The sequence below is a fragment of the Chinchilla lanigera genome, unplaced genomic scaffold, assembly GCF_000276665.1.
Source record: "Chinchilla lanigera isolate Chin_1 unplaced genomic scaffold, ChiLan1.0 scaffold00084, whole genome shotgun sequence".
NCBI lineage: Eukaryota > Metazoa > Chordata > Mammalia > Rodentia > Chinchillidae > Chinchilla > Chinchilla lanigera.
In genome coordinates this window covers 8098754-8124682 of record NW_004955485.1, presented here as the reverse complement: position 1 = coordinate 8124682, position 25929 = coordinate 8098754, and the positions used below count along the sequence as shown (strand labels likewise).

The 25929-nt window shown below is 40.0% G+C and overlaps 1 protein-coding gene across 6 annotated transcripts in view; it reads left to right on the top strand.

Annotated features, from left to right (window-relative positions):
* Positions 1-25929, top strand: part of Gbf1 (golgi brefeldin A resistant guanine nucleotide exchange factor 1) — a 119914-nt gene that overhangs the window by 1392 nt on the left and 92593 nt on the right. For 5 of the 6 annotated variants that reach the window (XM_005403851.2, XM_005403849.2, XM_005403850.2 and 2 more), the window contains exons 2-3: positions 9112-9217; positions 11259-11325. In XM_005403851.2, the coding sequence (XP_005403908.1) occupies positions 9122-9217; positions 11259-11325 (163 nt within the window). In that variant the 5' untranslated portion in view covers positions 9112-9121. Of the gene's footprint in view, positions 1-330; positions 383-9111; positions 9218-11258; positions 11326-25929 lie in introns of all 6 variants that reach the window. The other variant, XM_005403847.2, reaches the window with a different exon arrangement.

The following is a 25929-nucleotide window of genomic DNA, read 5'->3' as shown; positions in this document are numbered from 1 at the left end:
GAATAAATATTTTAATACTAAATTTATTGAGACATTGTAAGATTAATGCAAGTTACCTTTGGCCTCTCAATTACAAGAGGTGGTCAAAGTGGTGGCCATTAGCTTCCAGACATTATTAGTATGGTAAACTGCTGCTTGGGTAACCTTGGTCACTGAGATTGCTGCACATGCATTTTTAATTTCTTCTCTAAGGGCCACAGTGTAGTAGTGGGTTTTCTATGGTATATGATATCCTCTAGGGTTTCCCATATGAGCGTAACACTGTTGAAAAGACATCATACTATTTTTCTTCTCTTGAAGTGTGTATACATTTTTTTTTTTTTTTTGCAGATTCTGTATGCACAGTCCCCTAGCTCAAGGATGTGGTAAGGTTAAAAGTAGGGTAAGTCTAATGCTTTTCAGCAGGTAGTGGGCATTTAATAACTGTTATCCTGCGATAACACTTTTTTTTTTTTTTGCGGTACTGGGAGTTGAACTCAGGACCAGGCACTTGTGCCACTGAGCTATATCCCCAGCCCCCCCCCTTTTTTTTTAAATCTTTTTGAGACAAGGTCTTGCTGTGCAGTTCAGGCTGGCCTTGAGCTCACTTTGTAGCCCAAGCTGGCCTTGAACTCACAACAATCCACCTGCCTCAGCCTCCCGAGTGCTGGGATTACAGGTGTGTGCCACCACCCCCGGCTATAACACTTATTATATGTATACCTGGGATTGGTTTTAGTATGTAAACAGTTCTGGACCTGCAGTCAGGCATACTGCACTTTTGCATGGTGAGGTAATAACCAGGAGGATGAAAATCTCCACTTGATTTTAGCCAAAAGGCTAAGAAGCGATTGGATCAAAATCTCATGGTGTTGGAAGGGAAAATTATCTAGGAAGATAAAGTGATTGAACTCACTTTCTCCTGGCTAGTTCCTGGCTCAGTTTCTCCTGGCTACTGGAAAGCTCCTGAAATTGTGTTAAATGTGTATGTGTGTGCTAGAAGCAGAAGGGATAGCATTTATAGTTTATATTTATTGATTTTAAATAAGTGGGATAGAAATGACACTGGAAAGCTGGGTGTAGTGGTGCATGCCTATAATCCCAGCACTTGGGAGGCTGAGGCAGGAGGATTGCTGAGTTTGAGGCCAGCCTGAGCTACTTAGTGAGCTCAAGGCCAGCGTGAACTACATAGTGAGAGCCTGTCTCAACGCCCCCCCCTCAAAAAAAAGAGGACATGATATGGAAAACGATTTACAATTTAACTTGCTGATCTAAATTGTAGAATTTTCAAAAAAGTAGCTGAGAATAGCAAATGAAATGACATAGTCAGCCGGGCATGGTAGCGCATTCCTGTAATCCTAGCACTCAGGAGGCTGAGGCAGGAGGATTGTTGTGAGTTCGAGGCCAGTCTGAGCTACAAAGTTAGCCCAAGGCCAGCCTGAACTACATAGTGACACCCTGTCTCAAAAAGACCAAAAAAAAAAAAAAAAAAGAAAAAGAAAAGAAATGATATAGTTACTCAGGAAGTATCCAGATTTGATGGACTTGCCTTGCTCATCTGAACCATTGTTGTGTCAAGTTGATTGTACTTTGCATATAGCCAATATGGTCTCGGGGTGGATAAGTGTGACCAATGTAGCATCTTTTCACTTGGGCCTGAGGGTGACTATAAAGGCATCAAAGATTTTCTTAAAAAGTCATTTTTGAGGCTGAGGGTGTAGCTCAGTGGTGGAGATTTATGTGGCATGTGCAAGACTCTGGGTTCTATCCCCAGCACTCCCTTGTCCCCTAAAAGTCATTTTCTAGATAGATGTAACTCCCACACACCCATAAATCAAAAATGTTGTCCTTCCTTCAAGACTTGTATTTGAGCTGCTTTTTATGGTGGCTCTAGGGCCAAGTACCTTGGAGTCTTGACAGTGATACTTGTTAGCACAGTGGGAACGCAAGCTGTGGTCATATCTCAGTAGCTGGGCACCAGCAGTGGTTTCAGCTCACAGTTCTCAGAGTTCCACTGCTATTTCACTTCCCTGTGTTCTAGAAGTCAGAATGATGGACACTTTTAAATAATGACTTAATTGAGAGAATACTTAGACTGGTTACTGTGCAGCATCTGGGGAGGAAAAAGGCAGCTCCTGCTTTTGAGGAGACACTAACATAGAACACTCACTAGGAAGATCATTTTAGCCTTTGTATGCCTCTTCTAATTGATTGATCATACTCTATCCTTGTCAATCAATGTGACTGATTGGAATGATTCTGCTGTTGGGGTTATTTTGGGTTGAGCTGAAGAGAGGAGAGATTCATTTTACTTATTTCAGGCTGGAAGAACTATGTAAATGTAGTAGGCTGTAGTTCGTCTTCCATTGTTTCTCTTTTTCTGTATTTCAGTATATTCACCTATAATTGTTTAATTAAGGGAAAATTCAGTAGGGTAGTGTGTTGCTCTGGAGCCTCAGAAGTAGTGGATATGATCATGGAAGTAGTGATATGTTACAGTAGGAGTAGAAGTGATTGTCGAAGCAGTACTACTACAAATGATTATGGAATTGTGATGACATCATATAAACGGGTTACAAGTTCAGACGGTCAGCTGTCAGTGAATGGCTTAGGAGGGAGTGGATGTACTGCAGACTGCGGTTTACTGGAGAACCCAGGTGGGTTTTTAGAAGAGGCAGTTTGCAACTTACTGAATACATTGTTCCTCTTTGTGAATGTTAACACAGTATGACCAGTCTTGCTATTTTTTAAGAGAAGCTAGAATTCCATTTCATTATGTTTTCTAATTGTTGAAAATTAGTTACAAGTTTTAAAACCTTTTGTAGGCCAAAGTATGTGTGTGGATTGGACACAATCACTGTATCATGGCCATGGCAGCATTAACACCCATCATAAGAGGGATGAGCAGGCTTTTTTTTTGGTACCAGGAGTCGAACTCAGGACCTTACGCTTTCGAGGCAGGCACTTGTGCCACTGAGCTATATCCCCGGCCCAATGAGCAGGCTTTGTGAGCCTTAATTGCTGCAGTTCTCCATGCATAATTGTGCAGGCTTTTTTCCTTTGTCCTGCTGTGCCAACTGTCACCCTTATAGTTTGGGTGTCCTGAGTGGTCAAAAGATGAGTAATAGGAAGCTTCGTTTCATTTTTTCATCTACAAGATGACAGAAGGAAGATCTTTGGGCAGCTTTGGGACATATCAATGTCTTACCCTACATATTGTTCTGGCGATCCTCCCAGAATCTCCACAGAGGGAGGAGATGGCATGGCAGAGCTGAGGTGCACTGGTCACCGGATTAGCAGGTTTGAGAGGATTTTCCAGTTGTGCCTTGTCTTTTTTTCCTGGTTTGATGTTCTCTTACCTCCAGATTTGAGTAAATTTCTTGAGGCCAATAAGTTGTTTACTAGTTAAGTAAGTCTGGGTCAGTCTGAATAAAGCACAAAAATGTGGGGTTGTTTGGCCAGCTCTGGAAATGTTATATGCTCTGCATCATTAGTGCTTCTCTGGACTATTAAAGGATTGAGTGAATTTGAACCTTGGAAGGACCCACTGAGGGCCATTCAGCTTCTTGTTACCACCTACCCTCTTAGAAAGCCCATCAGAGCTTTCTTGGTTTGCACAGCTCTGTAGTAGAAAACAAAAACAAACAAATACAAATAAAAGCCTTTGGAGAATTTATTTGAAACCTGAGTCTTTGCCTTTGGAGAATCTCTTTGCTAATTGGATAAGGACAACTTTTAAAAGTGATTAAGAAAATAAATAACATACTAATAATGGCCATTCAGAACCGGAGAAAGATATACATATATATGAATTGTCAATTATATAAAGAATTATAGACCTCACAGAATAAATGTCAATATCCCAATATCTCCCAGGAGATACAGGAAAGATAGAAATGAAAAGGAAGCACAATTTGGCTGGTAGGTCAGCATGGGTTCTTTTTGTCTGTAGGCTGACCTGCACAGAAGGTTTACAACTTCCGGTAGAGAAACAGATGTGAGGTACAGAAAGATTTGCCTGGCTCCTTTAAGAGTCATTCTTCTAGGAAGTCACTGTTCTCACAAGAAGTGATTCTTGCAAATGTGAGTTGCACCATTTTTGATGAATCAGTCTTTTTATTTTTATTTTTTTATTTTTTTGGTTTTTCTCCGGTACCGGGAACCGAACTCACGACCTTGCGCTTGCCAGGCAGGCGCTTTGCCAGTGAGCTAAATTCCTAGCCCCGATGAATCAGTCTTGATGTTAGTTAATTTACTGTTCATTCCATTTTTTTCATTTGTTCAACATTTATTAATCATTTTTGTGACTATGTTTTAGGTATTAGGGATAAAAAGGTGAATAAGTTATGATCTCTTTCCCTGAGATACTCATAGATTTATGGTAGAAATAGACTGAACTTTATAACATGATATGCTGAATTTATCCAAATTAGTTGTATCAGTTGAGTGTGGTGGTGCATGCCTGTAATACCAGCACTTGGGAGGCTGAGGCAGGAGGATCACCATGAGTTTGAAGGCAACCTGAGTTACATAATGAGATCTTGTCTTGAAAGAAAAAAATAATAATAAAACAACAACAGGGGGCTGGGGATTTAGCTCAGCGGCAAAAGCGCCTGCCTGGCAAGCGCAAGGTCGTGAGTTTGGTTCCCGGTACCGGAGAAAAACCAAAAAAAAAAAAATAAAAAATAAAAAAATAAAACAACAACAGCAAACCCCCCCAAAACTTAAATTGGTTGTGTCAGTATATATAGATGCTAGCCACTTGGTCTACATTTTTACCAGGTCTTAGTATTATCAGATTTAAAATTTGGAGGGGGAATATAAACTATATTTCATTATAACATTAATTTATTATTTTCTTGATCATTAATGAAGCTAATAATCTTTTCATGTTTATTTGCTGTTTATATTCTGTGAACTGCTTATTCTCTGTCACTAGCTAATTTTGGTGATAGGTTACATATCTATTTATTTTAGTTTTTGTAGCAGTTATTGACTAGTGTGGTTATTTGTCCTTGATTAGTTATATGTTACAAATGTTTCCTCCCAGTTTATGACTTAACTTTTACCTTTTTTTAAAAAAAAAGGTCTTGCTATGTAGTTCAAACTGGCCTTGAACTCACTGTGTAGCCTAGGCTGGCCTTAAACTCATGGCAATCCTGCCTCAGCCTCTCAAGTGCTGGAATTACAGTCATTTGCCACCATGCCTGGCTTTTTTTTTTTGAGACAGGATCTCACTATGCAGCCCAGGCTGGTGTTAAACTTGCAATACTCCTTTCTTTGCCTCCTCAGGTCTAAGATTATAGTCCTGTATTACCACACCTGCTCCGCCCCCCTTTTTAAGAGTATGAAAATGTATTGGAGAAAAGGGATGGGAAAAAGGAATAGATCCTGAGAGACAGGAGGGGTCCTGAGCAGGTTGCCCTTTCTTATGATGTCTTTTGAATAAACATCTTTAACATGACTGAATTTGCTTTTTTTTAAGGGTGTATTTTTTATTTCCTGCTTAAGTACTTCTCCCATATCCTGGGTTTAGCAAAGTATTCCCACATATTCTAAAAGTTTTCAAGTTTTTTTTTCACATTTAAATCTAATTAATAAGAAATAGAATTTTTGGTACTCCATAAAGTAAAGATCTAGTTTATTGTTTTTGTTTCTCCTGCTTCTCAGATCATGAGGGAGCTGCCAGTTGATACAGTAGGTCCTTCTCTTTGGACCCTATGGTTACTGGGATGCTGCAGAGCACTAGGAGAGGGCCTGGCCACTTCCAGCCTTAAATAAACAGGGCTTTCAAAGAACACACTGGCTCAGAGTCTGTAGCCCAGGGGCTTATCTGGCCCAAGGTGTTCTTTGGCATGTATTTGCTTGTTCCTTCTCATCTTATTTCTGATAAAACCATGCCCAGCTCTCTCCTAGATCTTTTAAAGAAAAACTTATTGTTTTTATTTCTATTCTTATTCTTTATAATGTCTCCTTCTAGGTTCCCAAATATTTTTAACAGTGATGATTACTACACTGAAAACTTTCATTGACTATGTCTCTTACTTGCTTTCTTAGCTTTACCTCCCTTGGAGTGTTTCTTCCTATCTAGAATAAGCATGATTCCTTAACTGTGTACTGAAATTTTCCATTACAAGACTGTACTGTTGCCAGTCTCTCCTTGTATTTTTGACTCTTTAAATCCTGTCTTTCAGTTACCTTTCCAAGGCCCTCCCTAGAAGTGATTGGTCGATTGATTGACTGATTAATTTGAAACAGGGTCTCACTCTGTAACTCAGGCTGGCCTTGAACTCATTATGCTGTTAAAGCAGAAATCCTGACTTAGCTGCAGCCATTTTGTCCATTAAAGCAGCAGCCATTGTGTTTTCTGCCACTGAACTAGCTAAATCATATGATTTGTTATCAAATTGAAACTTCTGTGAATGTACTAAAAACAACTTTGCTGCATACAGCTGTGCTCACTACAAGATACCCAGCATACCATGGCCTTCAGCTATGCTTATCTTAGGTTTTTTTTTGTAACTCCCGCTTGTCATCCCATTGAAAAAGACAAACTTTCTATAATCAGGGCCTCAGACTTTGGAGACTACTCCTCTGGGGTCTGCTGGTGTTAAATAAAATCTCTTTTCTTCTGCTGAGCTCCTGGCTACTGTTGACTCAATTTTCCCGCAACAATATAGCCTAGGCTGGCCTTGAACTGGAGACAGTCCTCCTGCGTCAGCCTCCTGAGAGCTGAGATTATAGGCATAAGCCACTGCCAGGCTCAGGAAATAATTTTCTTTACTTCACCATTGTAGTACTGCATATTATTTTTATGTGTCTGTATTCGCCTAATACAGTAGATTATAAATTCCTTTTGGAATATCTCGTGGCTGGGTAGGGACAATTCTTGCTTAACATATGCCATGTATGTCTGACTGAATGAGGTAAATGTTTGTCAGTGAGCTTTCATTACTCCTTTAATCACTGGCACATGTAATATTACAACTACTTTCCTAAAGAGCTTATTCAGTTTTTAAAACTCAGTTAATTAAAATTTAAAGGTAGTGTCTTAGTTACTTTTTCTTATTGCTGGGACAAAACACCGGACACTCAAAGTTAAAGAAGGAAAGGTTTATTTGGCTCACAATTTGTAGAGGTTTCAGTCCATGGTTGACTGGCTCCAAGGCAGGGTGGTGTGGCAGAGGGGCACCACAAAGAAGAAACAGCTCATGGCAAAGCAGGAGAGACAGAAGGCAGCAAGCAGCAAACAAGTGGCCAGCATCCCAGAGATGCACCAGCCCTCCTTCTCTCATATTTTATATAGGCTATCCGGGCGGGTAGCACTCGCACCCTTAATCCCAGCATCAAATCCTTGATCCCACCATCACATACTCTAGATCCAGCCACCTCCAAAAAGCCCCACCAATGACTAGATGAGGTTTTAGGGGGGCGTCTAGACACAAACCATAGCAGATAGGTAAACATATATTTATGACACAAAATTCAAAAGGTATGAAAGAATGTATTGATAAAAGTAAGCCTCCTCACTCCTTTCCCCATCACCCAGTTTCTTCCTTGGAGGCAGCCTCTGTTAGTAATTCATTACAAGTCATCCCAGAGATGCACAGCATGTTCGTCCTGTCTGCATAGCTTCATGAGGGGAAGTATTATGGAAAATAGGATCTTTTTTCTTCTGGTACCTTAAATCATTTAAAAATTTACCTTTTATTTCTTGGTTCTCCTCGGAAGAGAACATTTGTTGTGCATTGTACTTTCTCATTATTGAACATTCTCAGAAGAAAACATGCTTATGCTTCTAGATTATTTGGAAAACAAATATTCTTTGGGAACCAATCCAGTCCTTTCTTTAAATTGTCATTAATATAAATGTTGTCTTATGTTTCCTATAGGTTGAGGAGGTGTTGTGGACCCTGACTAAATTTATGCTAGTTTTTTTTCTTTATTGTAGTGGTTTTCATAGTTTTTACTTGCTGGGGGCTCCATTTATGCAAAATAAGCAAATAGAGGGACTTTTAGTTTACTTTTTCTAAATTGCAGTTTGTGTTTTCTATTCTATGAACTTCTAGTTCTCTCAGACCTCAGTAAATAGAATACGTGCCTCAGAAGCAGAAATTATCTTAACCTCTTTATCATTATTGATGTTTTACTAATTCAGTAATATATTCTTCCTGTAAAAAATTAAAACATAAGGCTAAAATATCTTCTGATCATATTTTGATTTCATAGTACCTTTTCTAGAGATAACTATGGTTATGAGTTTGGGTACATCTGCCCAGACCCTCTAGTCTGTATGTTCATATCAGGATATGCACCTGTACAAAATATGTTAACTATATGTATCAAAATGGGTGACTCAGATACAGTATATAACGTTTCATGGGAAAGGAGCAAATTACAGAAGAATCTATGTTATATATAAAACATACAGAATAATGCTTTATTGATGGATTGATTGGTTGGTTGGTTGGTTTTTTTTGAGACAAAGTTTCACTATGCAGTTCAGGCTGGCCTTGAATTTACTTTGTAGCCCAGGCTGGCCTTGATCTCACAGTGATCCTCCTGCTTCAGCCTCCCAAGTGCTGCAGTCACAGGCGTGTGCCACCATGCCTGGTAATACTATATATTGTTGAAAGATACTTGTCAATAAAGGAAGAGTATAAAGCTACATGAGAGCTTCAAAACCATTGATTTATAATAGCAGGATTCATGGGTGAGAGAGGAGGATATAACCAGGGAGGATACAGAGAAGCTTCATTTGCACTGTTAATCTGAGTATTGGCTGTGATATTACTCTGTATCTTTTTGAATATTAAGTATTACATGGTTTTTAAAAAACAATTGACTTTGAAAAATCTGACATACCTGCTAGAGAGTGTTTGAGAAATTGTTTGGATTGATAATTTTTGAGTTGTATCTTGAACTGCTCTGAACTACTTCTAGAGACCTCTAGGAGAGCCAGTTAGTTAGCATCATAATGTAAGATGGAATTCATTTATCTATCTTATAATTACAGATGAAAAATTTTGGTATTAAAGTTAAATTACACTTCTACCCTTATCAGGAACTGATTTAAGCATGGATGTGGTCTGGGTAACCAAATATTAATCAGACTTTTATCTGTTTTGGTAGGTTTGTCAGGATGGTGGATAAGAATATTTACATCATTCAAGGGGAGATTAACATTGTGGTTGGGGCTATCAAACGAAATGCCCGATGGAGCACCCATACACCATTGGTAAGTGGGGAATAGGCAGATAGCCTGGTCACTGAGTTTTTGCAGGGAATCTGGTCCTTGGTTAAAACAGTAGTAAAATTCCCAATAATAATGAGAATGAATGGTAGGAAATCAGAGTCATACTTGGTATCAAGGACACTTCTATTTTATTCTAACTAGCATCAGATGTACAGTGTTTCCCCCCTTTTGGGCCCAAAAGATGACATTATTCTAGCAATTTTTTGGTTTTATTTTTATTTTTGTTTTTTGAGACAGGGTCAGTGTAGTACAGGTGGGACTTGAATTCACTATGTAGTTCAGGCTGGCTTTGAACTCATGATTATTCTCCTGCCTGTCTTCCCATAGCTGGGATTACAGGTGTGCACCACCATGCCTGGATTAGCAATTTTTATAAACAATTTAAACTGATATTTGGGACTAGTTTAGTTGCCTAAAAATGTGATATTCTTTTTCCTCTAATTGCCTATGGTTGTAATTACCTATCCAATTCATTTAAGTTGGCATAATAGTTGATACAATAATGGCTTGGTTGCTTGGTAATGACACCTCTCACAGGGACTGTGGGAGTTTCAGCAAACGTCCATATAAGAATAGGCCAGGGGCTGGCGATATAGCTCAGCAGCACAAGCGCCTGCCTGGTAAGTGCAAGGTCCTGAGTTCGATTCCCTGTACCAAAAACAAAACAAAGCAAAACAAAAACAAGAATAGGCCAGACAGGCATGGTGGCGCATGCCTGTAATCCCAGCACTTGGGAGGCGGAGGCAGGAGGATTATTGAGAGTCTGAGACCAGCCTGTGAGTTCAAGATCAGCCTGAACTGCATAGTGAAACCCTGTCTCAAAAAGATCAAGAAAAAAAGAGAATAGACCATTTTTGCCAGTCAGATGAATAAAAAACTGCCCGTGTTATAAACTTAATCTTTTTTTATTGTTGTTGTGTATATATATTCAAGGATTTTTTTGTGGCACTATATAAACAAATAATTTTTGTCACAATTATAACAACAAGTTTGGAATTCCCAATTTGGTAAGTATATATAAACACACTCAGTGAGAGTGCTTGAATTTTCTCAAGTTCATTTATGGATTGGTTTGGGGGCTGAAGATGTAGCTTGGAGGTAGAGTGCTTACCTGGTACTGCCAGAAGCCCTAAGTTCATTCCCTAGTGCTAAAAAAAAAAAACAAACCAAACTAGTCTTGAAGTGAAAATGGAGTCTGGAGTGTCTCAGAAATGAGTGTGTTAGGGGCTGGGGATTTAGCTCAGTGGCACAGTGCCTGCCTGGCAAGCGTGAGGTCGTGAGTTCGACTCCTGGTGCCAGAAAAAAAAAACCCAAAAAAAAAAAAAAAAAAAGAAATGAGTGTGTGATCACATAATGAACCTGAAGAGAGGAGGGGACAGAGTAACACGCATAAAAGGACCACAGTCTGTAGCAGCTGAAGTGTTACAGTGATGGCATACATTAGCAGTTTAGGGTTCATTATTTTGGGTAAGCCCAGAGTATCTCTGTGAAATAAGAGTTTAAGAAACAGGAAAGTATGAACTATGGCTAGATTTCTTTCTTGCAGAAGAAACACAATCTGATTCGACCCAGGGAAAACCCCTTGATCTATCCTTTATTTTCTTCATGCTTTCTAGTTTTTTTTATTAGTCTGTTTGTATCACATAATGACTATGTTCCTTGGGGGAAGTTGGTACATGTAATTAATTTTTTTAGTCTTCCACCTCTCCCTCCTCACTCCTTCCATCTTTTGGTCCCCTTCACCTTTGCCAAAAATCTGTTTCCCTATGGCCTATCTTTTACCTTGCTTCTTTTTTATATTTTGGGTTCTCATATAAGGGAAATGGTGCAGTACTTGAGCTTGTGTGTTGGATTTATTTCACTTACCATTATGGTCTCAGACTGCATCTATTTTACTACAGGTGATTCAGGTTTATCCTTTTTATGATAGAGTAGTACTCCATTGCATGTAAATACCACACCTTTGTTTTCTTTTTCCTCTTTTGGCCCAATAATGTTATTTTTTAACCTATGTTTTGTATAGGATGAAGAACGGGACCCTCTCTTGCATAGTTTCAGTCATCTAAAGGAGGTTTTAAACAGTATAACAGGTGAGTCTTTACATCTAGGTACGGTTACTCATCCAAGTCAAAATGCACCTGATTTATTACACAGTACAAGGATAGACTTGTTTTCCTTTTCTCCTCCTTTTTTCTTCCTCTTTTCTTTTTTCTTTCTTTCTTTCCTTTTTTTTTTTTTTTAGCACTGGAGATTGAGCCCAGGAGCACTGAGCTATATCTGCTGCCTTTTTTACTTTTTATTTTGAGACAGGGTTTTGCCAGATTGGCCTTGAACTTGTAGTCCTTGTAGTCCTCCTACATCAGCCTCCTGAGTGGCTGAGATTATAGGCATGCATCACCACGCTTGATTTAGACGAACTTTTCCTATAAAGTACCATGTAGTAAATATTTTAGGCTTTGCAGGCCATAATGCAACTTCATATCTGCTCAACTCTCCTTTATAATTCAAAAGCAACTGTAGGTATATATGAGTGAATAAGTGATACCTACATTGTTTTATTTTTAAATCAATTAGTTAAATTTATTTTTGAGACAGGGTCTCACTATATAGTTCAGGCTGGACACACTGTTTAGCCTAGGCTGGCTTTGAATATGAGGTGATACTCCTGCCTCAGCCTCCTGAGTTCTGGGATTACAGGTATACACTACCATGCCTTGCTTATTTTTATTTTCTTTTATTTTGTGTTTTTTGTTTTTGAGGTGGTGTCTTGCTGTATAGTTCATGCTGGCCTTAAACTCTCTGTGTAGCCCACGTTGGTCTTGAACTAGTAGAAATCCTCCTGCCTGAGCCTCCCAATGCCACCATGCCAATTTACATATATTGTTTTTAAAAAAAATCTGAAAGGCCCATGAATATAATTGCCATGTCATATTTACATGTTTAGAATTCTCAAAGTCACTTTAACTCTTATTACCCTTATTGAGCTGCGATGCAGATCTATATTGTTCCTTTCTTTAGGAACAAAAGTTGTGTGTGTGTGTGTGTGTGTGTGTGAGAGAGAGAGAGAGAGAGAGAAAGAGAGAGAGAGAGAGGGAGAATGAAGGAGGAAAGTCTCAACATCTATATGTTTTTCAAGGAGGGTAGATATAGACTGAAAGGGAAAACCCCATCAGAATAACTGCAGATTTCTTAACACAAACCATAATGGCTGGGAGAAACTGGAGTGAAGTTTTTCAAGCCCTAAAACAAAATAATTGTCAGCCCAGACTCTTACATTGTGAAAATTAGCCTTCAAAATTGATGGAGAAGGAAAGATTTTCCACAACAAAGGAATCCTAAACTAATACATGATCATTCAGCCAGTATTGCAGAAAACAGTTTATTGAATCTTACCCGGAGACTGGGAAGCTACCAGTATCAAAGAGCCCGAAGGAAAGTATATTCTAACTGGGAGAGTGGTTAAACTAAAGAAAACAAGTAAAGGAATCTGCACTGGAAAACTAATACAATGATAGATAGCATTGGATAAACATCTTACAATAGGGGCTGGGAATTTAGCTCAGTGGCAGAGTGCCTGCCTGGCAAGTGCAAGTTCGTGAGTTTGATTCCTGGTACTGGAAAAAAAACAAAAACAAAAACATCTTACAATAATAATTTTCAGTATCAGTGGTCTCAACTCGCTAGTCAGAAGACGCAGACTTGCAGAGTGGATTAAAAGACAAAACGCAACCATATCCTGTTGTGCCTCCAGGAGACATACTTCATCCAAAATGAATTACGCAGACTGCAGAGGAAAGCGTGGAAAAACCACACACCACTCAACTGGAGGCTCCACATAAGCAGGAGGGGCTGTCTTATTTTCACACACGGCAGACTTCAAACCAAAACTGATTAGAAGAGACAAAGATGACCACTATATACTGGTGAAGGGAACAATTCCATAGGATGAGATAACAGTTGTAAATATCTATGCACCAAATGTTGGTGTACCCAATCTCATAAAACAAAAACTACTGGACTTAAAAAGAAAAGAGCTGGGCATGGTGGTACATACCTATAATCCCTGTCTCAGGGAGGAGGAGGCTGAGGGAGGGGGATTGCCATGAGTTTGAGGCCAGCTTGGGCTGCATGGCAAGAGCCTATCTCAACAAAACAAAACAAAATGAAAAGACAGGCACCAACGCTATCATAGTAGGGGATTTCGATACCCTACTCTCACAACTGGACAGGTCAGTCAGCAAAGAAACATAAACCACACCATTGAACAAATGGACTGAATGGATACATAAAACGTTTTATCCAGCAACAACAGAATTTACATTTTGTCAACAGCAGGCAGAACTTTTTCTAAAACAGACAATATTTTAGGCTATAAAGTATACTTAAATGGATACAAAAGAATTGAAATAATCTCCTGCATACTATTCAGTCATAATGGAATGAAGCTAAAAATCAACAGCAAAAAAAAACCAAAACCAAAACCAAAAACAAAACACCACAGAAACTGTGAAATCACATGAAGATATTGAATAATCAACCAGTGGTTCACAAAAGAAATCAGGGAAGAAAAAATTCCTAGACTCAGTGACAGTGGAAGCGTACTATGCCAGAAACCATGGGACATAATGCAAGCACATCTAAGAGGGAAGGTTACAGTTATAAACGTACACATAAAAAGAATAGAGCATAGGTAAGGCCTGTCTATAATCTCAACATTCAGGAGGCTGAGGCAGAATGACTGCCTGAGGTTGAGGCCAGCCTTGGCTACATATGAGGTCAAGGTCATCCTGGAATATGTAGTAAGACTGTGTCTCAAAACAAAACAAACAAATAAACAAAATCCCAAATAACATAATAATACACCTTAATATACTAGGAAGATAAGAACATTCCAAATGTGAAACCAAGAAGACAGAGTGGGAATTAATGAAATTGAGAGTAAAAAAACAGTGAAAATGATCAATGAATCAAAGAGTTACTTCTTTGAAAGTATGGGAAGGGAAAGATGAGAGAGAAAGGGGAAGGAAAAAGGATCAAGATGCAGTAGGTGGCTGGGCATGGTGGCGCATGCCTGTACTCCCAGCACTAGAGAGGCTCAGGTAGGAGGATTGCTGTGAGTTCAAGGCTAGCCTGCACTACATAGTGAGACCTTGTCTCCAAAAAATAAACAAACAAACAAAAAAGATGCAGTAGGTATGTGTACCAATTCCCTCCACAATGAATGTGTTTACTATATATTAAAAACTGTGCGAATAAAAAGTGCTGGGGGAAAAATAAAGGGAAACTGCCAAGAGTTTTCCTGTGTTGACTGTAAAGAGTGCTTGTAGTGTAACCCTTAGTACTGTTGTCCAGTGACGGATCTCAGACCAAAACTTAATGAAATTTAGACTTCTGAAAATTGAATAATTAATAAACAAAAATTTTCCTCCTTTCCTGAAAAATATGGGAGAAGATCTGGCAAAAAGTTCCTTTTTACTTTACTGAACAGGGGCCTAAATTGTCTAAACTGTGTTTTCTATAAAGGAGCACATTTCACTCAATAGAAAAAACCTTTGGAAATGTTAGCCAAGAATTAAGTATAGAGAAAGCAATTTTTAGTTAGTTAGCAGGGCTGATGCTGCTACTAGGTGATGTGTTCTTATTTTGCTGTAACTTTTTTTTTTTGGTACTAGAAATTGAACTCAGGACCTTGCGCTTGCCAGGCAGGCGCTTGTGCCGCTGAGCTATATCCTGGCCCCTGGTATGTTCTTATTTTATGGCATATATTATAAATAACTTAGCTGCTTTAGAAATTTGTGTATAGTTTTTAAAATAGTTTTACAGATAAAGCTTAAATAGCCCAATTAGAAAGAAAATACAGTGAGTGAGGATTTATAATTCTTTTAGGGCTAGAGTTCAGAGTACTGTTTTTCTAAGATAGATTAAGAGATTAAGATTAATTGTATTAAACAAGTTAATATGATCAGAGACATTTGGTAAATATCTCATGCACAGTGAAGGGTTGCTGTTATACGTGGCTGGGGACGCCCTAAAGTGGCTATGATCATTCTAGAGCACCCTCGAAGGCCTTTTAGGGCCTCTGAAGACCTTGAGGTGCTGAGGGGCACTTCCTGCCTGCTGTTCAGTCTGGATCATTGCTTGTTTCTTCCTTCCTGCCCCGTGCCAGATGTCAGCTCAGAGGTCATACCTGTGGCCCAAGTCTTGAGGTCTATACATCACTTAAGAGCTATCATAGTTGATTGGCTAATTTTCTTACCTCCGTGGGTTAGGAATCCAGTCAGGTTATCTGCTACTTGGAACTAATAAGCCAGCATGTGTTGAGGAGCCAGTTTTGTCAGTGGTTCTAGGAACACAGCTGGGCGTTTCTCAGTTTTCCCTTGGAGGGAAGAGAAAGGTAATAGTGTTTTCCAAGATCAACAGCTGCGGCAGATATTGAAATGGTGGCTGCCAAGTGTGCCCCCTTGTTGTAGGGGTAATATGTTACCTACCTGGGAAAATGCCAAGGTGGACCAAACTAGATAGAGCATTTCATGGTCTTCAGATTGGATCTGACCCTGCTCTCTCCCCAGTGCTGGCTCCCAGAAACAGGTTTATGGGTCAGTTGCCCCTGTGGTTCTGGACTTTGCATCCATGACCAATTTCTTGTTTCTTTTACAGAAACAAACAGATTTTCTGATTGGCAGTGTCAGGAGGACGCTTTCCTGGAAGCGTGTCAGTGCTAGGAGGCTGGGAAAGGGTTTTGAACTTGGAGAGAGAAGCTCAAGCGGTTGTGCCCATGTTATACGACTGGTTATGGCGAGCCACGTAGACTGGAGGCGCGATGGCAGAATTCTAGGACTTCTGCCCAGTTTAACTCGTGAAGTGGACTTGGGCTTTGTCCCTGTTCTGTGAAGTCTTTCTGTGTGCTGACTTGGTTAGTAAGAACACTGGACATTGTCAGTATACCAAAATGATTTATTTTCCTTTCCTTGTAAGCAGCTTCAGGGTATTATAAGTGCCTAAGCACTACCTATCCCTCCACAAATGTTATCTGCTTTTGTGAAGGAAATAAATCTGTTATTTCCATTAAGACCTTATCAGTTATTTTCACAGATGTGTGTCTTTGGGCCACATTTGCAGTCAGTATTTGCCCAAACTGCATAGTGACTTCACCTTCTGTAGCATTTAACGTGCAGTAATAGAATATTTTACATATACTAAATCTCAAGAGTAGGTTACATTTGGAAGAAGAAAGGTGTCAGAACAAAGTTTGCATATTGCTGCTTTGAATGAAGCCTGAGCTTACCACTAGTGAGGAGACTTGATTTGTCACTCTCATTTGCTCCCTAAACCCTCTTAGCCATCCTTTTAAGAAGTTTTTCTGAAGGAGTGAGGCAGAAGTGTGGCTGCCAGGGCTCTGAGGAGTACAGGGTTTCTTTTAGGGGTGATAAAACTGTTCTAGAATTAGCTAGTAATAGTGGCTGTACAACTTTGTAAATATAAAAGAAACCACTGAATACTTTTTTTTTTTTTTTGGTTTTTCTCCGGTACCGGGAACTGAACTCACGACCTTGAGCTTGCCAGGCAGGCGCTTTTGCCACTGAGCTAAATCCCCAGCCCCACTTTTTTTTTTTTTGAGACAGGGTGTCACTATTGTAGTTCAAGGCTGGCTTCAGACTCATTATGTAGCCCAGACTGGTCTTGAACTCAAAGCGATCCTCCTGCCTTAGCCTTCTGAGTGCTGGGATTACAGGCATGTGCCACCATACCTGGCTTGAAATGTATAGTTGACAAGGGTTAATTTTCTAGTATGTTAAAAAAAGACACGTGGTCTTGCCATGTTGCCCAGTCTAGCCTTGAATTTCTGGGCTCAAGTGATCCTCCTGTCTCAGCCTTCCAAATAGCTAAGAGTATAGACCTGTGGCACTACATCTAGCTTTTTTTGGTGGGAGGGCACTTTTTGAGACAGGGTCTTGCTATGCAGTTCAAGCTGGCCTTGAGCTCACTTTGTAGACCAGGCTGGTCTCAAACTCACAACGATCCTCCTGCTTCAGCCTCCCAAGTGCTGAGATTACAGGCGTGTGCCGCCATGCCCGACTACACCTAGCTTTATAGGTCAATTAAAAAAAAAAAAAGGAAACATAGGCTACAAAAGTAATGGATTCCAATTCTTTCTCAGGTCTGGAGGGAAGCCTTTGAGTATACGCACTGTAGTGCTTTGGACCCATTGCCCAGGAAAAGCAGCATAAGGCTCTGTTCAGCCTCCTGGCCCAGTTTGTTCTTTTATGTCTCTCTCATTAACTCAAGAAAGCACATGGCTTTTATATTTAAATTTATTCAAGCTGTAATCTTTGACATTTGAGTTAGCTTTTAGTACAGTTTTGCATTTATAGTAATATATATTATGTATTTTCTCTATCCCCAAAGAATCAGTTTTAATCTTTTCCGGATGCAAATTTCAGGCTGTCTTGTCCCATCTCCCCTCTCTTGCTCTCTTTCCCCTCCCCCCATGGAGTGTGTTTGATCAGGTGTGGCAGGAATATCCACTGTCAAGCTGCGCCCTTTATATTAGTCAATATTATCCTTCTCCCCCCTCCCTGTCTGTCTGCCCCTTTGGGCTTTCCCAGTTGATTTATAATTTTGGAATTCTCATCGGAGTCTGTAATACAGTTTGTTCATTATTTAACCAAAACCTGTTTAATGAGCAGAGAGAGGCAATGTAAATGTTAGGCATGTTGCAGTGATGTACCTTTGTGCTCCTCAGAGCGGGTGGGTAGTTAACTCTGTGCTGCCTGTAAGGCAGGGGTGTCCTGCCTGAGCGCAGGGGCAGAAGGGCCACTGCCTCTGCCTCACATCTGCCCAAGCCCTGCCGTGGGTTAGAGTCCAAAGACATTTCCTTTCATCCTCCTAACAATCTTGGGGGGCTCGTGCATATTGAAATGATGGTCAGTCTCGTAGCCAGCCCCAGTGGTAATCAGATCTGTGGCATGGAATAGGGGCATGGCAGGGAAAGTGGAATATCAGGGTACTTGATAGTACTCTTGGCTTTAGATCTGAAAAGAATAGACAGTTTAGAAAAATGATTCTAACTAACATAGTCTATGGTCTTGGTCAGTTTGTTCCCCAACTAGGTAAGTCCTTGCTTGCTTTAGTACCTGTCATGTGGTATAGCTTTATGGAATGAATTTTAATCAATTTTGTGGTGTTTGGCTATGGTCATTGGCTTCCAGATTTATGCTACCTTTAATCATGTCTTTAAACTTAGACCTTTATAAAGAGGTTCTTTTCTAGAAAATTTTTGATTTATAGTAGGAAGAGAGAGAGAAAAAAAAAGTAAGAAACGTCTAGAAGTGTCATGGCCAAAATCTTTTCTTATGGAATTGCTTGTTAATGACATTAAAACCTCCAGGGCCAGATTTGAAGGAGATTTTGTTAGTGGTGTTTGTGTGGTGTCTGTGTGTCTGTGCTGAGATGTGGACCATGCCTTGGCAGAGTTAGTCCCAGGCCTTTTAGTTGGGTTTAATACAAAGTTTTGATTATTAGCTTTGGAGGCACTCAGTGTGAGACTAAAATGTTGAGGCCCAGAAAAAGCACCCATATCAACTATGAAAGTATTCTAGATTTTTGGAAGTTTTCTTTCTAGTATTCCACAAGATTTGGATTCCATTTGGATCTGGGTGGTTATTGACTTGCTTCTAACCAGTATTTATTGACTGACTATCTGCTGTAGGCTAGGCATTTTCCTTAGGGACTTAGGCACTGAGTCTGTATTAATAAGAACAAACAACAATTAAAAAAAACCAGTCAGGGGGCTGGGGATTTAGCTCAGCAGCACAGTGCCTGCCTGGCAAGCGCAAGGTTGTGAGTTCAATTCCCAGTACCGGAAAAAACCAAAAACCAAAAACCAAAAAAAAAAAACCAAACAACAAAAACCCAGTCAAATTTCTTGCCCATAGAGCCACTGATTTTACAAGACTGGTGGCTTGGTCTCACCATTGCAGAGCTAACCTTCGTGGCTTCTATTCAGTGCTCTATAATTCCTGTCAGGTACAGAGTGGATGACAGTGAGTAAAAGCAATTTGCTGCCATCTTTTCTGATTCCTGCTCTTTTGTGTAACAAACAAGCCAAGAAAATGAACAAAACAACAATAGTTCTCAAGAAGACATCATTGTGTTCCATAGAGCAGTTCTGAGGGATAGGATGCAGAATCGGTTCATGAACTTAATTCTTAACACGATTCTGGTCACACACTGAATTGGTCATGAACCAAATCAAATTCAGTGGTTAGGTTCAATGTTGACCTTATGGGGGAAATTTGATTTGGTTTTGATCAGTTCAGTGTGTGACCAGAATCATGGAAAGAATTAAGTTTGTGAACCAAGGTACCACTATATTTCTTTACTGAGCTTTCTGGTACAATAAGAAATGATATGCTTGAGTTTAAGAGGGAGGAGCAGGTGCCAGGAGAAAGTGAATGTGTTAGGAGTTTATTTAAATATAGTTTATCCTGGACAAACACACCTGTAGGGTACAGTCTGCCTCAAGCTTTGTGAATTCAGAATCTGAGCTAGGAAGTTTGAGTCCATCTAACCTCCAGAGGTTTGCAAAGAACATTTAATTAAACACAGTCTGGATTCAGCCTGGGAGGACTGTGACTTAACACCTGTCTGACCTAGGCCTCTTAGAAATAACCATTTAACTAGAAATGAGACTGTTCAAGAATACCTCATACCTTGTTTTGTTTGCAAGATGGAGAGATACAGGGAAAGAGATTTTAGGAGTCGCTGTCAGGAAAAAGAGTAAGGAAGAGTACATTATCTGAAAAATAAGTTTGCTAGAGTTATCTGTATTGAGTGTGTGCTTTCGATTTTTTCTATAGGGGTCTATAGTTTGGAAAGTAGTAGAGGAATATGTCCTTATTAGTCAGTGGTCGAGGAGTCATTCATTGGTGTTGAATGAGTCACTGACCTCTACCACTTGGAATTGAACTTGTGAATTGCCCAAGGCCTAAGAGGAGAGTAAAAGAATAAAGTATGCTAAAATCTGGCAAATTTATCTAAAGGTTGGAATGTTGAGAAGTAAATTGGGCAAATTTATATAAGTACCTACTTCCTATGCTTTGTTTTTTCTTTCTTGGTTTATAATAAAATGTAAGACTATATTAGTTTCAAGATTCTTGAGCATTTAGAATGTGACTTGATAGCCAGGCACAGTGGCATGCATGCATCTATAGTCTTTGGGAGGCTGAGGCAGAAGGATTTATTGAGACTAGCAGTCTAAGAGTAACAGAGAGAGAGACAGACAGAGAGAGAGAGAGAGAGAGAGAGAGAGAGAGAGAGAGAGAGAGAGAGAGAAAATGAATGTGACTTGAATTTGAGTTGTACTTTGGCATCTTAATATCTCCCTAACTTGAGTGGTTCCAGACTTGTAGGCATTTCAGCCAGTTAGAGAAAATAAAGGTACCCTTATTCTGTTTTTCTCTGTATTTTGATGACTTTATTTTGTTATTTCTTTTTATTGGGGCCTTTCCCAAATGATTTATAAACCCTTTTCATTTGACACTTCTAAACCTAGAAAATTTTCCAAAAAAATTTTTTTGTACTCACGTTTAGAGAATGAAGACTGGAGAGAAAACGTCTCTGCCTAATCGGGCTTCTCTTGGGTCCATCTCTCATTAATAGCTAGATATACTCTGCCTTTAGAACTAGTCTCCTGGCTGGTAGGAGGGCACGTTTTCTGCTACATCTATCCGAAAGGAGGGTGCAAAGAGAGGAAATGGCATTCCTAATAGCTCAGGTCTCTAAAACAGAGGCAAAAGAACCTGATTACTTTCTGGGAGAGGTTGGGGGCAGTGTAGCAGTATGGTCCCTGGTGGGTGTCAGAGTTGCTGATGTCGCTTCATGCCTTCCTCCCTATAGTGCACCCGCCTCTTGAAGCCCGACACTCTCCTTGGGTGAATGCCCAGCTTGGCATGACAGCAGTCAGTAGAGTAAAGGGAGAGAAAGCCAGCTGCTGTTTTGTTTTTAAGAAGGACGCAGGCAGACTCCCTTTCAGTTCTTTTCCACTCACTCAGACTCAGAGCAGATATCAGAAGGGTTTCAGGAGAAGCCAAATGCCTGAAATCCAGTGTGTAGTTTTGGTTAAGAGAGATAAAGAGTTTGTCTCAGTCTTGTTCCCTCTAACCACCTTCCTATGCCCAGGGACGCTTGATTGATTACCAGTTTTGAAGTGATATTGGATATGGGCACATTTGTTTTTTTTCCTCTTCTGGCATCCATTAGAAGAGTCAGGTATACAGCAGAATGCAAATTGGATCATTTCAAATCAGATTACCTCATTAAGAAAGGATGTCGCCCTTAGTATGGTCGCATGTACTTGTACTCCCAGCACTCTGAGAACCAGAGGCACAAGGATTGCAGCTTGGAGCCTATCTGGGCAACTTAGCAAGACCCTGTCTCAAAAACTAAAAATAAAAGAAAGAAAAAGTAAACAAACAAACAAAAAAAAGATGCCCTATTTTGGGGCCCGGGATTTAGCTCAGCGGCAAAAAGCGCCTGCCTGGCAAGTGCAAGGTCATGAGTTCAGTTCCCAGTACCGGAGAAAAACCAAAAACAAACAAAAAAAAGAAAGAAAAAGTGATACCAGTGACCACTTTATGCTCTCAGTTTTGCTGTAGGAAATCAGGAGATAAGGGGCTTCTCACCCCCAGTGGTAGAACTCACGTAGCATGCATGAAGTCCTGGGTTCAGTCCTTAGCACTGCATAGTAAATAAGTGTGTGCGCGTGCGTGCATGCATGCGTGTGCACGCACACACAGATGCTTCTCAATAGTTTTGGGGCTTTTGTTCCTTCCCTTTCTTCTTTGTAGATTCTGTAGGACTTAGATGGACAAGCACTCCTGGCTGCCTGCTGGCTGACTTCTCATTGCACGTCTCTTCTGTAACGCCAGCCTTCTGTTACCACTGTTACCACTGTAGGTCGGGTTATGAAGGGCTGGCACATGTGCACAGATTGCAACTGACCTTTCCTTGTTTCACGGTTATTGAGCAATTACTTGCCCGATTGTGGAATTCACATTACTGCCTGGAATTTCTGGTCCAGTGTGAAGTGGGGGCATCCAGGAAGTGGCCTGATAGACTACATTAGAGGGCAATAAATTGGCATTTGATTTGGTGGAAAGGCAGGGCCAGATGTAGTATAGGAGCGACTTTTCTGCAGTCAGCAATGCAGCTTGCCTCCAGGTGTCCTGGAAAGCTGCTTGAGAACTGGAAGCTAAGGGTGGTTGGGGACATTAATTGTGGAGGGAAAGGATCAAAGGACTTCAGGATTATCTAGGAGGGGCCTTGATTGGGAAAAATCCTCTAAAAGATAAGATTTTCCTGACACTAGTGGAAATTTTTCTACTTATTTGTGTTTTTAAGTAAAGAGAGTAATTAATTGGCTGAAAAAATATAAAATAATCCTAGAGAATATTAGAATAAATTCTTAAGAGGTTGTGGAATAAGAAAGCCTCATTTCATGAGGGTTTTTTTTTTTTAAATGAAGTTCAGTCTCTTCTTTGAACAAATAACAGGTTTAAGAGGCATGTTCTGTTGTCCTGCTGCTCATGATGTTAAATTTCATTACTTCTAGTAATGAAGTAGTGCTGGTATACCTTATTATAAAATACATTAATTTTTCACTTTGTAATTAGTAAATAATCCATGAAGTAATAATACAAATACCCTTTTCTCCAATATATTTTCCTAATGGATCAGTCATTGAGAATCTGTCTGAATCGTTTATTTCATTGGCTGTCACAGAATAATGATTTTCTGATTCTGTCATTCATTCCCCATATGCTAGCTGTAATTTTGTAAAGAACTGACTTCCTTCTTAAGCTGGAGGATAAACCATAGTTTCTCCTAAAACAACAGGGTAAGTGCTTATCCCCCTGCTTCTTTTTAGTTTTTTTTGTCTTTTTGAGACAGGGTCTCGCTATGCAGTTCAGGCTGGCCTTGAGCTCACTTTGTAGCCCAGGCTGGTCTCGAGCTCACAACGATCCTCCTACCTTAGCCTCCCGAGTGCTGGGATTATAGGCGTGCACCACCACGCCTGGCATATTTTTTTCCCCTTGAGGTGTGTATTTTCAGAGTCGAAAGTTGGTGTTAATAATGACTATTAGTGGTTACAAATATGGGTAATTAAATAATGTTTAATTATTCAAGGGCTTATAATTAATTATAGTCATTATTCTTGGCATTTGAATTGTTTGCTCCTTCAAACTGATTCTCTTATGTTTTTGTCTTTTATTTGTTTAATGTTTTCTTTTGCAGTATTAGGGATAGAACCTGGGGCCATTTTATTACTGAGCTACATCCTCAGCCCCTTTTGTTTCTTATTTTGAGACATGGTCTTACTGAATCTCCTAGGCTGGCCTTGAACTTGAGATCTTCCTTCCTGCCTTATCTTCCCAAGTACCTGGTCTTAGAAGTGTGAATCTTCGCAACTAGCTTCTTTTTTCTTTTTTCTTCTTTTTTTTTGTTTCTGTTTTTGTTTTTGTTTTTGTTTTTTTGAGACAGGGTCTCGGTATGTAGTCCAGGCTAGCCTTGAACTTGAGGGGATCTTTCTGCCTCAGCCTCTTGCGTGCTGGGATTACAAAGGTATGCACCACCATACCTGACCTTTTCTATTTTTTGAGACAGGGTCTCACTATGTAGTTCAGTTTGTCCTTGAACTCACTATGTAGCTCAGGCTGGTCCTGGCCTTGTGGTGATCCTCCTGCCTCAGCTTCCTGCGTGCTGGGATTGCAGGTGTACTCCACTGTGCCTGGCCTCTTTTTTTTTTTTTTTTTTCTTTTGATGTGATCCCTTTCAGCACTTTATTGCTTTCTGGTAAAAGCAACCAATATTAAGCGGGAGAGAGGAGTAGAAACATTTCAGATAGAACATGTGTGTGCCCTGTATTGCAGTATTAATTGTCTTTTAAGTCATGGTCAAAAAAATGGTGAAAGCCTGGTAGAAAAATCTTGAAATTTATTCCTGTTTCAGCGCTGGTTTGAATTTGTCTCTCTGCAAAGGCAGTGTTGAGTCAGGCTTCCCCTCCCCTCTTCTTTGTGGGACTCTATGAAGGACTCTGGGAGCTGCCATGCCCCTTTTGACTTTTGGGAACTGTATGCCATTACATCCAAATTTCATCTCTTATCATCTTTAAGTTCAGTGAAAGAGCGCATTTTTTTGTTTTGTTTTGTTTTGTTTTTTTCCAGTACCAGGAATCAAACTCATGACCTTGCGCTTGCCAGGCAGGGCACTGTTCCTCTGAGCTAAATCCCTAGCCCCTAAGAGTTCAATTTTGATGGTTTCTTGATAACTCAGCTTTTTGCAGGCAGAGATTAACTTGAGCCTTTTTGGATCATTATAATCCTAGAGAATATTAGAATAAATATTTTTCTCCAGGGAAATAAGAATTATGGATGTAATTATGAATGATGAGTTATTCTGTACTTTGTACGTTATTCTTTCCTTTTCATGATGGTAAAATGAGTGTTTAGAGGTGTCACATGAGACATGGTATCTTTTTTGAGTCTTCTTGGTGCATTGAGGAGGGAATCATTTGTATGGAAAGACTACTGAGCAGTATTTTCTCTTGTAGGAACTTTTCTCTTAGAAGTTAACCTCCCCCCACACACACTCATTTCTTTTAAAAAAATTATTTTTGTGGTGCTGGGTATCAAACCCAGGGCCTCATGCCTGCCAGGCACGAGGGCTACTGATGAGCTATATACCCCCAGGCCCAGCAAATATTTCTTGAGCACTGACTCTGTGCCAAAACCTGAGCTTGGTGCTAGGGACATAGTTCTCAAAGGGACTGACACAGTTCCTGTTCTCATCAAGTTTATGGTCTAGTGGGCTGGTGATTTGAGAAGCTCTGGGATTTGAGTGGACAACTGGGCACTGATTTGAAGTCTGCCCAGTTCCCACATGTGACCTCAGGAAATTGTTTATATCCCGGTTTGCAGAAAGAGGTTTTAGGATGGTCAGAAGAGTAGCAATAATGTTATCTACATTCTGTCCTCGCCCTGACTGCCTGGGAGTGACTGCAGACATACTATTACAGAAATACTATTTGTATGGCAGTTTCATTAGCTACTTTAGGGTCTTGGATGTCTTAGCACTGATTAGTCAGTATATATATTTGGCAGTACTAGGTATTGAACTCAGGATCTCAGGCACACAATGTGGACTCTCTGCCCCCGAGCTGGATACCCAGCCTTTATTTTTTTTTAGATAATCCCCTGCTAAATTGCCCAGGCTGGCCTTGAACTTGTCATTCTTCTGCCTCAACCTCTCAAATAGCTGGGATTACAGATGTATGCCCCCATGCCCTGAAAGGTTGTTTTCTTTTATATTGGCCTTTGTTTGTTTTTTGTTTTTCTCCGGTACCGGGAACTATATTGGCCTTTGATTAGACTGTGTATCTCAGAACTGAACTGACTACACTTGAACTGCAGGATAAGGGGTCCATGACTAATTGTTTTTTCTAATGAAATTCAGCTTTGTATTTGAGACCTGCTAGCCTTGGGCTTCTGGCATTATAAAGTCTATGATACAAAACATAGATTTTAGGAGCTATTTAGCTATGGTGTTAAAAAGAATGAGTAGAGCCTTTTTCTCTGGTAAGAGTGTGGTACAAATGCTTTCTAGTAGCAACCTGTTCTCTCTAGCCCAAGGATCTC